Source organism: Camelina sativa, chromosome 15 (assembly GCF_000633955.1).
Source record: "Camelina sativa cultivar DH55 chromosome 15, Cs, whole genome shotgun sequence".
Taxonomy (NCBI): domain Eukaryota; kingdom Viridiplantae; phylum Streptophyta; class Magnoliopsida; order Brassicales; family Brassicaceae; genus Camelina; species Camelina sativa.
Genome location: NC_025699.1, coordinates 9,781,690 through 9,797,031, shown reverse-complemented (window position 1 = coordinate 9,797,031; position 15,342 = coordinate 9,781,690). Strand labels below are relative to the sequence as shown.

The 15,342-nt window shown below is 37.1% G+C and overlaps 4 protein-coding genes and 1 long non-coding RNA gene across 6 annotated transcripts; all 5 read right to left on the bottom strand.

The window, feature by feature from the left end:
* LOC104746258 (pre-mRNA-splicing factor ISY1 homolog) lies at nucleotides 1-1,095 on the bottom strand. Its single transcript, XM_010467691.1, has one exon. It carries the CDS (start codon nucleotides 901-903, stop codon nucleotides 1-3), a length of 903 nt encoding a protein of 300 aa, XP_010465993.1. The 5' UTR covers nucleotides 904-1,095.
* LOC104746256 (actin-2-like) lies at nucleotides 1,767-4,021 on the bottom strand. Of its 2 annotated transcripts, XM_010467690.2 has the most exons (4): nucleotides 3,822-4,021; nucleotides 2,937-3,401; nucleotides 2,230-2,843; nucleotides 1,767-2,137 (listed from the first exon to the last, which is right to left on the bottom strand). In XM_010467690.2, exons 2-4 carry the CDS (start codon nucleotides 3,388-3,390, stop codon nucleotides 2,072-2,074), a joined length of 1,134 nt encoding a protein of 377 aa, XP_010465992.1. In that variant the 5' UTR covers nucleotides 3,391-3,401; nucleotides 3,822-4,021; the 3' UTR covers nucleotides 1,767-2,071.
* Nucleotides 7,507-8,593, bottom strand: LOC104746255. Its single transcript, XR_760842.2, has 3 exons — nucleotides 8,504-8,593; nucleotides 7,731-8,352; nucleotides 7,507-7,597 (listed from the first exon to the last, which is right to left on the bottom strand). It is a non-coding gene; the product is annotated as an uncharacterized LOC104746255 (long non-coding RNA).
* LOC104746254 (RING-H2 finger protein ATL78-like) lies at nucleotides 9,363-10,297 on the bottom strand. The gene has a single exon (XM_010467689.2). The coding sequence runs from the start codon at nucleotides 10,184-10,186 to the stop codon at nucleotides 9,515-9,517; it is 672 nt and encodes a 223-aa protein (XP_010465991.1). The 5' UTR covers nucleotides 10,187-10,297; the 3' UTR covers nucleotides 9,363-9,514.
* Nucleotides 12,891-13,799, bottom strand: LOC104746253 (RING-H2 finger protein ATL77-like). Its single transcript, XM_010467688.1, has one exon. The coding sequence runs from the start codon at nucleotides 13,745-13,747 to the stop codon at nucleotides 13,058-13,060; it is 690 nt and encodes a 229-aa protein (XP_010465990.1). The 5' UTR covers nucleotides 13,748-13,799; the 3' UTR covers nucleotides 12,891-13,057.

Genomic DNA, 15,342 nt, shown 5'->3' with positions numbered 1-15,342 from the left:
TTATCTATGAATATTGAGCATAGATTTAGCTTCAGTCTGCTGCTCAACCAAATCTTCACTAGCATACTTACTAAGCAGATCCATCTTCTTCTTCTCCAACACCATCTTCTCAATCTCCTTCTCATCAGGCAACGGAACATGCACAACAAACTCCCTCTCTTTCTCCTCTTCTTTCTCCCTCTCCCTCCTCTCCTCCTCAACAACATCCTCTTCCTCCTCAAACAACACCTCCTTAGCCGCAGCAGCAGCAGCTCCAACACTCACAACCTCAGTAGCACCTTTCCTAGCTTCCTTCCTAACCTCATCTAATCTCCTCCACTCCTCAACCGATCTTTTCCTCATCTCTCCTTCAGCATTCCTCTCTAAACTCTCCAAAATCCCATCTTCATCATCTCTATAACCGTAATAGCTAGCATCTATCCTCTTGTAAATATCATACCTAGTTTTACGCTTCCTCAGCTCAGGAGGCTTCTCGAAAAGCTCTCTAACTCCAGGAAGCTTCTTAGCAGCACCGAAATAACGATACCCAGGACCACGTCCACTAGGGTTCGGTACATCGATGATGTTACCTTCTAGATCCGTCATCTTCGCTCCGTGTCTCGAGTGATTCGGACCTCCTAGCTCAACGATTCGTCGCTCCCAGTGATATCTTTCCCTGAGAAGCTTGTTAATCTCGTCGTTTAGATCTCGGAGTCGGTGCTCGCCTAATCCTTCGTTCTGAATCTCAGCGACTTTGCTACCGATCTCTCTCATGATTTGTTGTCTCCATTTGTCAGCTTCGGCTAGATCTCGGCATTCAGATGCTAAGTAAGGTCGACGCTCTCTGGGCTTCTTCTTCTCGGATTCTTTCATGGTGATAAACCTGTTGAGCATCGACTGCGCTTTCTCTTCATTACGAGCCATCTTGGATCTTCCGAGGTTACGATTCCACTATTAATCAAAGATAAAGCAAGAACTAACAGAAGAAATCGACACTTCTCTAGCTTTTGCTTGCTTAAACCCTAATTTGCAGAAACTGTAAATTAGATAGAGACGCGAAGGAGAAAGGGGATTGGGGTTGATTGGAGATATTTCGAGTTGTAGTATTTCCATTATTATATTATTATATATTCTGTATTTAAATAATTGTTTTCTGTTTACGCCTTGCTTTTAATACTAAGGCGGCCTTAGTAAGGCCCAATCTATCGGCCCAAACTTGTCACTTGAGATACACAGCTTCGTTCCTGCAATTTTTTTATGTTGTGCAATGTGCAATTGTGCATCATGTAAAAGGACTATTAAGCAAAATAGTAACGAAAGTATAAAATTGAAACATTTATAATTGACTGTTGGAGTTGTTTAAAATGATGCTATCTCAATTATCTGACTTTGTTGTGTGCTATTTGAAGTTTAATTGTGAAGGGAAAATATGTAACGCTTAAACTGTTTATTCAGAATAACAATTCCAAGATGAAGATGGAGGTTGCAAAGTAACACTAAAACCCAAATCTGTGATACAACTCCAACAGTCAATTCTAATGTTTCAATTTTACACCTCAACCATTACGAGTTATATCCAGAAAGACATGTGATATAGAATGATGCCATATTAATTATCTATCTTTTTGTGCTAGTTAAAGTTCATTTGTGAATGGAAAAACATCTAACGCTTTAACTATTATCAAGAATTAACAATTCGAAGATGAAGATGGAGGACTCAAAGTAATACTAAAACCCAAATCAATAAAATCTTTATCTCATACAATACTTATATTAACATTGCAAAGAGTTTCAAGGTTCTTCTTCTTGAGTTTTGAAAGAAATTTATAAGGAATAAAGAGGCATCAATTCGATCACTCAGAGCTACAAAACAATGGACTAAAACGCAAAACGAAAGCGGTTTTTGTTTGAAACGCAGACGCAAGTAAAACCCAGAGAGTTTGTCACACACCAAGTGCATCATAGAAACAAAAACAAAAAAAAAAAAAAGGAAATGAAACAAACAAATGGAGAAGCAAATAGAAAGTAAAAAAAGAAACTTTTGATCCCATTCATAAAACCCAAGCTTGTTAAGCCTTTGATCTTGAAGAGCTTAGAAGCATTTTCTGTGAACAATTCCTGGACCTGCCTCGTCATACTCAGCCTTGGAGATCCACATCTACAGAACACAAAACACACAATACTCAGCATTTGAATTAATTTGCAAACTAAGCAAGGAGAAATCCAAAAAGGCTCCGGGTCAATTTTTACCTGCTGGAATGTGCTGAGGGAAGCAAGAATGGAACCACCGATCCAGACACTGTACTTCCTTTCAGGTGGTGCAACGACCTTAATCTTCATGCTGCTTGGTGCAAGTGCTGTGATTTCTTTGCTCATACGGTCAGCGATACCAGAGAACATAGTTGTTCCACCACTGAGCACAATGTTACCGTACAGAGCCTTCCTGATATCCACATCACACTTCATGATTGAGTTGTAGGTTGTCTCGTGGATTCCAGCAGCTTCCATTCCCACAAATGAGGGCTGGAACAAGACTTCTGGGCATCTGAATCTCTCAGCACCGATTGTGATGACTTGCCCATCGGGTAATTCGTAGTTCTTCTCGATGGAAGAGCTGGTCTTTGAGGTCTCCATCTCCTGCTCGTAGTCAACAGCGACAAAGGAGAGCTTCTCCTTGATGTCTCTTACAATTTCCCGCTCTGCTGTTGTGGTGAACATGTAACCTCTCTCGGTAAGGATCTTCATGAGGTAATCAGTGAGATCACGACCAGCAAGGTCGAGACGGAGGATGGCATGTGGAAGAGAGAAACCCTCGTAGATTGGCACGGTGTGAGATACACCATCACCAGAATCCAGCACAATACCTGTTCAAGAAAATACAATCAGAGCTCAGTTTCAAAATACCAAATGAGTATAGTATAATAAACACAGAGAGAAAAGCCTAAAAATGCACTAACCGGTTGTACGACCACTGGCGTACAGGGAGAGAACAGCTTGGATGGCGACATACATAGCTGGAGAATTAAAGGTCTCGAACATGATTTGGGTCATCTTCTCTCTGTTGGCCTTTGGGTTAAGAGGAGCTTCGGTAAGAAGAACCGGGTGCTCTTCAGGAGCAATACGAAGCTCATTGTAGAAAGTGTGATGCCAGATCTTTTCCATATCATCCCAGTTGCTAACAACACCATGCTCAATCGGATACTTCAAGGTAAGAATACCTCTCTTGGATTGTGCTTCGTCACCAACATAGGCATCCTTCTGGTTCATCCCAACCATGACACCATGATGTCTTGGCCTACCAACAACACTAGGGAAAACAGCCCTGGGAGCATCATCTCCAGCAAATCCAGCCTTCACCATTCCAGTACCATTGTCACAGACGATTGGTTGAATATCATCAGCCTCAGCCATTTTATATGAAGCTGCAGCACAAACACACACACACACACACACACAAAAAAAACTCAATACTGTGAAACGAATCCTGATTGATTCATGTTAAGATGAACACATACTATTCCGTAGCATCTCTCAATCAATAGATTCAATTACTCAAAAACTACATCTAACCTTAATCAGTTCAGATTTCAATTGGCGTCTACAAATCATTTCCTAGATAATTAGAAAAACACAAACCTAACTGTAATCAGACTATGGATCTATCCCTAATCAGGTCAAGGTCAAGTAAAAATCTCCGATGATCGGGTCAACTGAAATAAATTCAAGTCAAAATCAAAAGAATCATAGATCCAAATTCAATCAATTCCAGATCTCTACGAAATTGAACAGTTCCAGATCGAGATCCAGCAGATATAAAAGTAGATCCAGAAAGTTCCTTTTACCTTGAAAGAAAGATGGAAAGAAACTGAAGAAGACGAGATTGAGGAAGAGAACAAGGCGATCTACAAGAGATAGAGCCTTGGCTTATTCTCTCTCTTTTAATCTTCTTCCTTTCTCTCTCTTACTTCTTCTTCGAAGTCGCCGGAGATAAACAGAATCGGCCGATGAAACTGAGGAGACAATTCAAAGAGGAGGAAAATATATGAATTTATATAGGCGGGTTGTTATCTCTTTACTCACTTTTTTTTTCGTCCTTTCAAAAAAAAAATTTAATAATAATAAAATCGACAGAGATGAATCATTTCGACCACAGGAAAAGATAACGTGACCTGGCTGTCAGACAGCCTTTTCCCTCGTGTTAACTGATTAATTGTGATTTAATACCCTTAATTAAAGATCTCAGCCGTTGGTTTTTTTTTCTTATTCAGATTAATCTGTTTTTTGCTGAGATGGCTTCATGACTGTGACCGGCTCGGCGTAAAATGACAGCTCCATTATTTTAAAAGGGCTGTAGTGTTAAAACTTAAACCGAGTCAAATTAGGGGCTAACGATAGTCGTGGTTGGCTTGTTGTTATATTAGGAATTTTCATAAAATTCAACGTATTAATTCGTTTTATATTTTGTGTCATAATTAATTCGTGTGTAAGTGGTATTTAATATATCAGACCGTGAAAGAAAGTGACTTTCATGTTGTGCTTACGGATATATATTATATACTATAGTATAAGAAGATATTATTTCATCGTATTCATATTCACTATTCACGATTATATTTGTATTAATCAAATGGCTACTACATCCGAACTCGTCAAAACAATATTGTGATGAATTCATTATTATAATATATATATATATGCTGACACACACATAATAGTTGTTAATCTTAGTATATAGTTGTATTGTATAAACATTGTCTAACTAATGTTTGGATATAAAGACTATAAGTAATGATGAGTTGAGGTACCAATGTACATTGAGTCTCTAGCCATTTTGTTGTGCCATATCTTTCTAATAACGTCACAACTTTCTTACATAATGATAACCTACATGAGATATATCATATATGTGTCTATATATTTGAGGTTATACTAACAAGTTCTTTCTAGCTAAATTTTGACGTTGATACCTAATAGTTTTTCTTTTTGGGGGCTATATATGTTTTGGGACTTTTGGCATCGAGCCATATGTATATAGTGAAATATATTTAACCATTTGCAATATGAAACATTTGAGGTAACGGATGTGATTTGTAGAAAGTGGAAAGACGCATATATTTTGTCTAAATTGAGGATTCCCATAGCTTACAAAACATATGAACGTACGTATGGCGTAGTTAAGATCGAATCATCGTGGGCTTCGTAAGTGAAAGTTATGACTTATGAGTAATAAACATTACGATTCTCATGTCCTAACAAAGAGAAAAAAAGCAAACTGAATCATTCATCATCATCATCATCATAAACTTTTTCTTTTTTTTAAAAAAAATATGTTTGTTGAGAGATTCAAAACTCAAAAAGTCAACTTTTTGAAGATGCACGTGAATGGCACGTGCCGGTAACAATCGTACCCAGGTGAGAGAGAGAAAGGGAGAGAATGTGGGAAGGTGAAGGCTGGCACCTACGAAAAACGTTGTGTCCATCATTACGAAACTACTTGTGATTTACATAACATTGCTACTATTATGATTACATTTAATTCTCACTATTTATTATATAGGGGTTATGGGTTATGTAAGGCAGGCCAGACCACGTTCATGTTTTTTTTTTTTTTTTTAATAATAAAAGAATACATATAAATGGCAGGCCACGTTCATATCTTTTGTTGGAGAAAAGTCAATTAAGGTTAGTTTTTCTTGATTTGGTATGTAATTAATAAGTTTGCTTGCTTGATCCCAGAGATCTAAAGCTTTTTCTCCACCCCTCAACTTTACTAGTAGTGGTACACCACAATCCACCCATAAAGTTTCTATTTCTTTTCTGGAATATGGGAAATTCATACTGTTAAACCCTACATGCAAATTGTTGCTAGACAAATTCATCAAACCATAAAGTTCTTTTACTCACATTATTTAACCTTCAAATTCTGAATAAGTTACAACCATTTTTTCACTTACACAATAGTAAAAACAATTCTACTATTTACTAAAAGTTCATCCATGAAGGAAAATATATTAGACAAATAAAAAACAAGAAATGGTTCCAAAATAAAAATCTGATAATAAATTAAACAACCAATATTACTTGTCTACTTTGAGGTACGGTGCACTTTTTAGATAATGAATGATAATATAGCTGAATTATTAAAGTTAGTCAATTATTACATGGATCAAAAACTTAGTAGGAGCTAAGCTAATCATTTTTATTTGTTTTTAGGTAGGTGAATTACATTTAGATTTTAGACTAACCACCATCTAAATATCAACAATGGAGTTTTATAACAACGCTATCATTATGGGCTTTGTATATAGGCCCAAATCGACATGACCCGGAAACAAACTAAATGGTCCAGAAAAAAGGCAAAATCGCTGTTTAAAAATTCAACCGCCGCCTCTCTGGAAATTTTCCTCCTCTGTTCATCTCCGTCTGAACGTACGATGTCCCAAGATTTTCAGTAAGATCTCTATTCAGTTGTTTTTTTTACGTTTCGGGAATTTTTTTGTTTAGTTTACGTTGTGTTGTGTTTTTGGTTTGTGAAACACTCCCAGATGCTAACACAAGCGTGTTCTGTTGAACTAAAATTGAAAGGCTAAACCAGAGTTGGTTTCTTGTGTATCAAGATTAGGTTTTTTATTGAATTAAAAAAATTGAAAGGATAAACCAGAGTTAGATTCAACTACGTAATTTGATCCATTCATCGTTTATGTGCAATATATATACACCGACTAATTGACAAATGCCTCTTACCCTTCCACAGCCGCCACAGTTCTAAAATAACCCTAAAATTGTTATTTTTGCTCTCCTAATCTTTCACTTTTCGTATTCTCCATCTCCGTCGAAACCATGTACGGTAGGATATATATATATATCTCTCTGTTGCTCGACGTTATTTAATTAATCTGCATTAGATTTTCTTCGTTGTTGATGAATCTCTGATTGTCTTCTGTTACGTTTCGTTTGGTGAATATTAACAGGTTATAGTGAAACACGCGCGCGTCTACTGGGACGTTGAGGATTTCCCACCCCCTCTTGGTTATGATTATGATGTGGTTGTTGATAATATCAAAAAAGCTATTAAGAATGAGTTGTTTGATGGCTTTGTGTCCTTCTATGCCTATGGTTCGCTGGCAACGGAGGAAGAGGACAATTTATTACGGTACGCCGGAGTCTTGTTCGTAAATTATAAAGCGGAAGATAAACGTGCGAGACTTAATCAGATGTTAGTGGACATGGTTTTCTCTGGGCATACGAACGTCCTTCGAGACCCGATAGGAAGAAATTTATAATATTAATATGATGGTAATTTCAAAAGGCATCCCAGAAGAAGGAGTTTCCGCGTGGTACAGGGCTCTTGAAGGGTTGGATAAAATGGGTTACAATCTTTTCTTAGTAGATCCTGATGACTGCGCACCAGGAAGGTTACCTCTTAGTGAGACCTGCCAAGCGAAAGAGCTGCTTCCTCTTTCATTCTTTATATGGCGTTGGGGAAACCTATTACATACTTGGTGAAGAACCTATCCTAGATCCTGTAACTGAGGCTGCTATTGCGGAGGAGGCGAGGTCACTAAGTGCTACTTCCGACAACTAGCTTCGCTTCGTTTTATATGATAACTGTCTGTCTCTGTCCAAAAAGAAAAAGCTTTGGTTTGATGTATGAAAACAAAATCATAACCAAAGTTTTGATAAGCTATTTATTTATTGAACCGATTCCTTCTTCAATGGAGAATCCCAAGTGTCAGGGTTCTTGAACTTACCGAGAACAACCAAACTCAGCCTTCTTACTGAACAAGCTTCCATCTATGTCCCACTCCATTCAAACAACTTGCAAGAATACATATGCAGCCAAATCATTCAAACCTTTTCATCCGGTTACCTTGTGTTTATTGGATGCAGAAGCCAAAATTTTACTTGATTAGTAGATATCATACGAAATAAACAGAAAATATTTCTGGAAATTTCAACTAATCTACTTTTTAGTACTCTGTTTATGTTGTCCTTTTGAAGAAGCTAGTTCAATTTTGACAAGGAGGAGGTTGATGCTTATTGGTGCCAGTAACCCCTTTGACAAGGAGGTTGCCGCCTTATTTGATTATTGGCTATAGCAGTGTACTAGCATAATAATTTTGACTTTTAAACAATTCTTGAGGGATGGGTGAGAGTATACATGAAGTAGCAGATAAACGAAAAGAAGATAATATCAATAATACTAAGGCACTATTAATTAAGTAGAGGAAAAGAGCTCTAGAAAGGTAAATAAAAAACCTTTGTAAGATATGTCTTGTGAGGGATCATTAAGCTCATAGTGCCAGCCCTCTTGATGAAAAGTGTACACGTCATCCAAACACTTGGGGAAGAAGACAGCATCCAAGTATACATCTGACAAGATAGTAAAAATCATACATGGGTAGCAATTGAAGTGTGATGAGAAAAGCACTAAAGTTAAGAGATAACAATATCAGAAAGAAAGCTAGGGAGTTAGCTCCTCGGGGACAACAAAAGGAGGACTCTATTATTTGGCTTATTTTACCTTTGTGGAAGCTTTTACAAACCATATCAATTGTGGAGTACTGTTATATTATGACCTTTGTATATTTGTGGAAGCTGTTATATTTGGCCAGTAACCACATCAATTTTGGAGTAGTGTTACATTTACTGTTTCTTTTTTGGCTCTCAATTGTTCAGATTCTGTGACCTCTGTTTGGTAGGATATTTGACAGCACCAACACTGGTTGTGAATTTATCGTACCATTTTACTTTGTATGATTAGTACAATATATCTTAAACCACTCGTTTTGTTATCATCTGATTTGACTCTACGGTGGTTTCATGCTCAGATTCCATTTTTACTTTATGCCGACGTTTGTTCTAGGTGTAACCTATATATATCTTTTCTCAATCTACGCCGTGTTCTCATTTTGGGTGGATTATATCAAAAGCCTTTTAATCTTGTGGGTTATTGACAATTCTCTGTTGCTTGATTAGTTAATTTGTCACGTTTTTTATATTGTCTCATCATCATCACTGCCTACTCAATATACTTATAGGTCGGTAAAGAATAAGAAGAAAGGTCTTCTTCTATGATGGAGGGCTAATTTATTTATTGTACATATATAGCTTGGTATTAATCAATATGATTATCACTAGTATTAAACAAGAAACTAGTGGCGTATCATGTTTTAATAACCTTGGAATGTCTTAAAGCTTGGAGTATTAAGGAATTCTCTTAGTTGACCAAGTTGATTAGTGCGCCCACTTAATTCGTCGACGTTGGTTTGGTTTCAAGTGTTTTGCCTTCTCAGCTTCCTTATTTGAGTTGTTTATAGTTTCATTCACTCACGTGAGTCTAAGATCTTCTATTGGAATGTACACTTTCAGGCAACAAAGAGTGAAGAAAACAACATGTCATAACGTTTGAAACTTTACACTGGAAATGATAACAGTTTGGGATCTCGACTAACTCTAAAACCGTGGCAGTACATACATATCAGCTTTTATAACATAACTGCACCTAAGCCTAGTCAAGCGGAGTTGACTCTGTTCAGCTAAAACCGCGCATCAATGATTCCGGTCCTAGTGGTGCCATATGCATGTTCTGTTGTGGTTGATTAGATGATGGGGTTGTCGTCTCACTACTGCAGCCAGCTATCTTTTTGCAAGTCTGAATGAGGCACTGCCTGCAGGTGGGACATGATGAGTGTGAACTGAGCCATTTGTCTATACACCGGACATGGAATCCATGGTGGCACTTTGGCAGAAGCTTGACTCGCTCTCCGGATACAAACTCCGAGAGACATATGGCACACTCTGTATCTAGGCCAGGCAGCTTCAGTTCTGCAGTGTAACTTACCGTCTGGAAACTCTTCAAGGCATTTTGTTTCACTCCTGTGTTGGCCAAGCGTACTGCGAGCTCCTCACTAGCTTCTGATGATAGTAAATTGGAGTACCTCAGTGCACATCTTATGATAGAATGCAGTCCAAGGGAGCAAACTAGTGCACATAAGAGAACTGATAGGACCATGACAACATTTGCATCAAAGCTCATATGATTCTCAGAGGACTGTGATGCTTCTGCAAACGGGGGTGATGCCGTGGTAGGTGGTTGATAAGCTGTGTGAAGCAGTAGTCTTCTTGAATAAAAATTTACACGAATATCTTGGAAGAGCTCATGAGTTGGTTTGGTAATGGGAGCAGAAGTTGCAGTAGTCGACATGATAACCTAGTTTGTAGAGTTGAATAGATAGATCTAGCTACTAGGTTTTTGCTGCAGGTTCCATATATAGTGGAAAGGTAAAGGTTTCCACATACTTTTAAAAAAAAATTAATGGGAAATTATTTTAGTTATATTTTCTGAATTATAGTTGGTGGACTATGCCAGCAAAATTAGCAAGGTTCTGTAGTGTTTTATTTTATTTTTATTGTCTGCATCTTACATGGATTCTCCACTGAATTTGTAAAATCTTAGTGTGCCCATCATACCATTTGCAGCTATGGTAGTGCCATGTGGCAGTGTCTTTGCTTACAGGGACCCATGAGCTTTAGCTAGAGCAGCCATGAACGGTTCCATCTTTGTGATAGCATTCAGATAATACATCTCTTAGGTCTTGGTTCATGTCACTGGCCTCTCTTTGTTCATTCCTCAGTCACCTCAAAACAGGAGACCTGTCTCGTCAGTAATAAAACCAAAGTTGTTAGCTGCCAGAAGAGAAAAAGCCCCATCCATGATTCTTGTTAAAGGCTACTTTTATCAATAAAGATCACTCTAAATTAGTGTCCAGCTCCGCTCCTTTCTCTAAGCCAGTCTCGTACATATGATTTTAATCATAGCTAAAGCAGGTGATTTATATAATTTCCTTTTTCCCTACTTTATGATATGTTGTCTTTTACTGCAAATTGCCAGTGCACACTATACATGAGTCTAGAATGAAACGTTTTTACTGTGGATCGTAACTAAAGCAAGAGTTTTTGAATGAAGAGATATATAGTTACTTTTAGTCTTTTTACTTGATATTTTCGGCAAGAAAAGTTGATGTTGCAAAGCAGGATCGGAGAGATCCATCCTTTCTCACCAGTCTCTCTCTCTGAAAGAAAATAGCAGAAAGGCTGTAAGGCTATCTGAAAATGATTTTTGTATTGTCTTTTGTTTGTGCCACTAGGTTCCATATAGCTGGTAAGAACATATAGTGGTCTGTTTTTTTATCCCTTCATGAAAGTGATAAACTTTGCCTTTATTGCTTTATGTTGCTTGGAAGACCATGTGATACTCGTGCGTTCTTTGGTTGACATTCTTGATTTGGTGGTTTTCTTACCCTGTGTGATTATTATGTAAAGGAATATAAAAAGAGCATTATTAAGATCGTGAGTACTTGAAAGCCTGAAGCGCATTAGTTAAGTTGTATTTCATTAATATACTGTATATCTCCAAATGAGTCTGACATGGTAAGTAGTATTTTTGAACACTTTCTTCTGGATGCATTTGAATTCTGAAATTGTTTGGCCGCAGCCACGTGAAGTAACTAATTTCAGGAGCACATGCACTAATTCTATCTCTTCTTGTGCTATGCAGTTCTCTAATACAGAGATTTTCTCTCTTTTAATTATTTGTCTAACTTCATTGTTGATGTTCACTCCTCTGACTTGTCTATGACGGGACTTCTGTATGTGCTTGGATGTGTTGGCGCAACCATTTGTGTCCACCTTTATCCTCAACAATGGGATGTCGACAGACTTTTTCCATTTTTTATTTGCATGGTTCTGTATTATCTGAATCTCTAAAATCCAAAAGTTTAGTCCTGCAAGAGGGTATTTGCATAAAGCTCTATGATACTATTTAGAACCATCTCCTTCACAGTTACCATCGGATTTTACTTTGTGCCTAGTAATGCTTCTCTTTTACATAGTCCTGCTTCTTACATTTTGTTGCAATTTTCCCACGGATAATGGTATATTACAAAATATGATTTGAAACATCTTATATCTCTCAGATGCATAGTGGACTTATATTACCTGTAAATTACATTCTTATGTTGTTAACCAATGAAACTTCTTTTCAAAATGCAAAGCCTCGTTCGCTCTTATAAGCTCCCACTTCTTACTAGGGCAGCAAGGTGTAAAATATATTTCTGCCTGGCACTTTATCTATTTTACATCGAAATATCCAATCACAAGTGACTAGGATCTAGGAGCTTTATCTGGAGCTCCTTTTGTTTATAACTAGGCAACTAGCCATGAACTTGATCACTAGTTACTCTGTTCAAGTTACTATAAAAGGAAATCTACCCATGTTCGTTTAATTGGATGGAAATGTTTTGTACGTCTCTTTATTCGGTTTTAAATAACTATTGTTTGGATTTTTGAGTATGGTATTTGTGGATCAATGCCAGTAGACACGCCTTAGCAATAGCATACGTGCATGTATATGCCAATGGACATGTGTTATTGTGTTGATCACTTTGGCAGCTCCTTCTTTGCTATAAAAAATTGAGAGATTGTTAAAGTGGAGATTTCCATTATGATCCCATACCATGTTGGTGTTGCCCTGACTGATATCTTAAAATACTATAAGCATTCCTCAAAGTAGCTTTTAGGTTTGACTATTAACCACTGCACTTAGGTGGATTAGTTTGACCTTGTTACGTGTTGGGTCCATTTTCCTTTTCCAAACACACCGAGTTTTATTTCTTCATCATTGCGAGGAAGAATCCCTTATTTAGCTGGTGTTAATGTACCAAGTTGGTGAGTGAATCTAACCGATTAGACCAGTTCAATATCGCGCGCATTTGTAGTTTTTGGTACTGCTTTTTCATGACTGTGGTTTTGGACTTCGGTGCCACATGAGCTTCATCGAAACCATTTCTTTTGTTACTTACTTTTATACTCTGTGATTGTGATTTGAATATGCAGAGGAATTCTCAAACTTGAAAAACCATATGAACTTATGATTCCTCTCGGAAAGCTTAAAGTATATTTGATTTTGAAATCCTAAGGCTAGAGACATAAATTATGTTCACATCTAAAAAAAAAAATCTATAATCTTGCTGGTGAAACCAAATTCTTGAAATATGATTTTATTTGTTGGCACACCCTAGCTGCTTTCTCTAAAAGTGGCTACTCTTGCTTCAGGTTCTAGAGGAGCAATTCTGATTTCTATGCTCTCACTTGTTGTTGCTGCTGCCACTTGCTCAGCTTCATCGCAGTCACCTAAGATCTTTTGGCATGTCTCAACTAGACAGTGTCTACATTTCGGACAAGTCATATGTTGCTTAAGCCACTTGTCGATGCAGCGAACGTGGAACCCGTGGTTGCATTTGGGAAGCAGACGTAGCTGTTCTCCAGAAGCAAAATCAGACAAACAGATGACACACTCCTCGCCGAGCCCTGACAGGTTCATTTCTGGTGAGTAATTCACTACTGGGAACATCTTGAGAGCTTTCTTCTTGATCCCTTTGTTTGTTACTTCTGAACCTCGTGGTGTGGACGAGGGGCTAGAGATGGGATCAGAGATCATGAAACTTCGAGAACGTGTGAATGCACAACGAATTATGTAATGCAACCCGAGGGAGCAGATGATACCACATAAAAGGACAGAGAGTAGGAGGAGAACGTTGCCGCTCAAGTTGTTCTTGTCAGGGTCATGAGCTTGTTGAGCAGTGGTGTGATCAAATGGGAGTTGCTGAAGCAATTTTCTAGAGACAAAACTGTCCATGAAGTGTTCTTGGAAGTCTAAAGATGAAGAAGAAGAAGAAGAAGAAGAAGGTAAGTGGTCTGAAAACATCTTTACTCTGTTTTGTTTTTTTGGCTTTGTTTGTTATGTAAATGCTGTTTTGGTTTGGTTTCTTGCCTTGGGTGATTCAAAGTGGAGTTTATATATAGCTTTAGGTAGTGGGGACTAGGAATATTATTATATTTTGAGATGATTAATTGTTGTTTTTTTTTTGGAAACTTCTTTCTCTGCCACTCTCTAATCTCTGGAAAATGAAATGAGGAATTTGGGACCCATAAGAGAGAGAGCTTATCCAATTCCATGACTCCTTTCCTTTCTGAAGAGATTGTGCTTCTGACCATATCTTTTCCCAAATTATACAAATGCTTTGTAGGGACAACATTCATTTCCTCCTTAGCAATAATTTTGATTTCTTTAATTTTTTCTTGAAGAAAAATAATTACAACAGAATATGTAATTATTATATAAATTGTCATTTTAATCAAAGAGGACCTTGTCGAGTTGTATCTCTCTATTATGATGGTTTGGCCCAGTGCCGGCTTAATAGGGAGCGCGGGCAGTGCGACCGCCCCGGGTACATAGATTAAAGAGGCATATACGTATCAGAAAAGGGGCACAAATTTTTTTTTCTGTAAGTTAAAAGGCACAAAAAATATATTTTTAATTTAAAGGGGCACAAAAAAAAAATTTGTAAGCTAAAAATGGACACAAAAAAAATTTTATAAACCAAAAAGACTTTAAAAAAAAAATCAATAAGTTTTTCTATAGGTTAAGGGGCATTTTTTTTTGTTTGCCCAGGGGGACATAATATGTTTAAGCCGGCACTGGTTTGGCCACACTATGGAGAGTTGTTAAGTAGTCTTGTGTGAGTGTTTTGTTTTGCTCTATAATTCTGTGTGTATTATTGCTCTCTTTTTTCCATGTGTCGTGTCGCCTCATAATTCTCTATAATTTGGAAAAATACTTATTTTTATTTGTCTGGATTGAAGCTGTTGAAAACTTGAGTAAATTTTCCTAATTATTTTTTTGCTGAGAAAATGATTGTAACTAAAGTCACAGAAATCACTAAATAATCCTACACATGCGTACTTTTTGAGTAACGATCATAATAGTGACAGTAAAAAAGAGATAAGATCTATGTTGTTCTTTTTTCATTTCTTTATCTCTTTAGTCTTTACTGGTAATATATGCAAAATCTCTTTTGATATTTGTAATGATTCCACAAGATCTAAACTATAACCTTGTCTGCATATTTGTGATCCTTCCTTTGTATTATTAAGTTGTTTATTCAATTTTTTTTTTGGCAAAAAGGCAAAACAAAAAAAGAAAGGAGAAAACGAAACAGATGTAATCTGCTCTATAGAGCCCTTTTTTTTTTTTTGGCTTCTACTCCACAAACGTTATCGTCTGGATTTAAGTTTTGTCTTTTTTCGTCGACATATAATCTTCCCTAACCTTAATCTCTGGTCCTGTGTTTACTAGCTTTTTAATCAAGTTTTTTCCTTTCAAGATTTTTGTTTTTGTCTAATGTAAATTATATAAACTCCAACCTGATTTGTTTTGCAGTGCTTGTTAAAAAAGTTGCAAACTTATCTTCTATCAACTTTGGTTAATATAAGCATATACCATTACATATTCCTTTTACG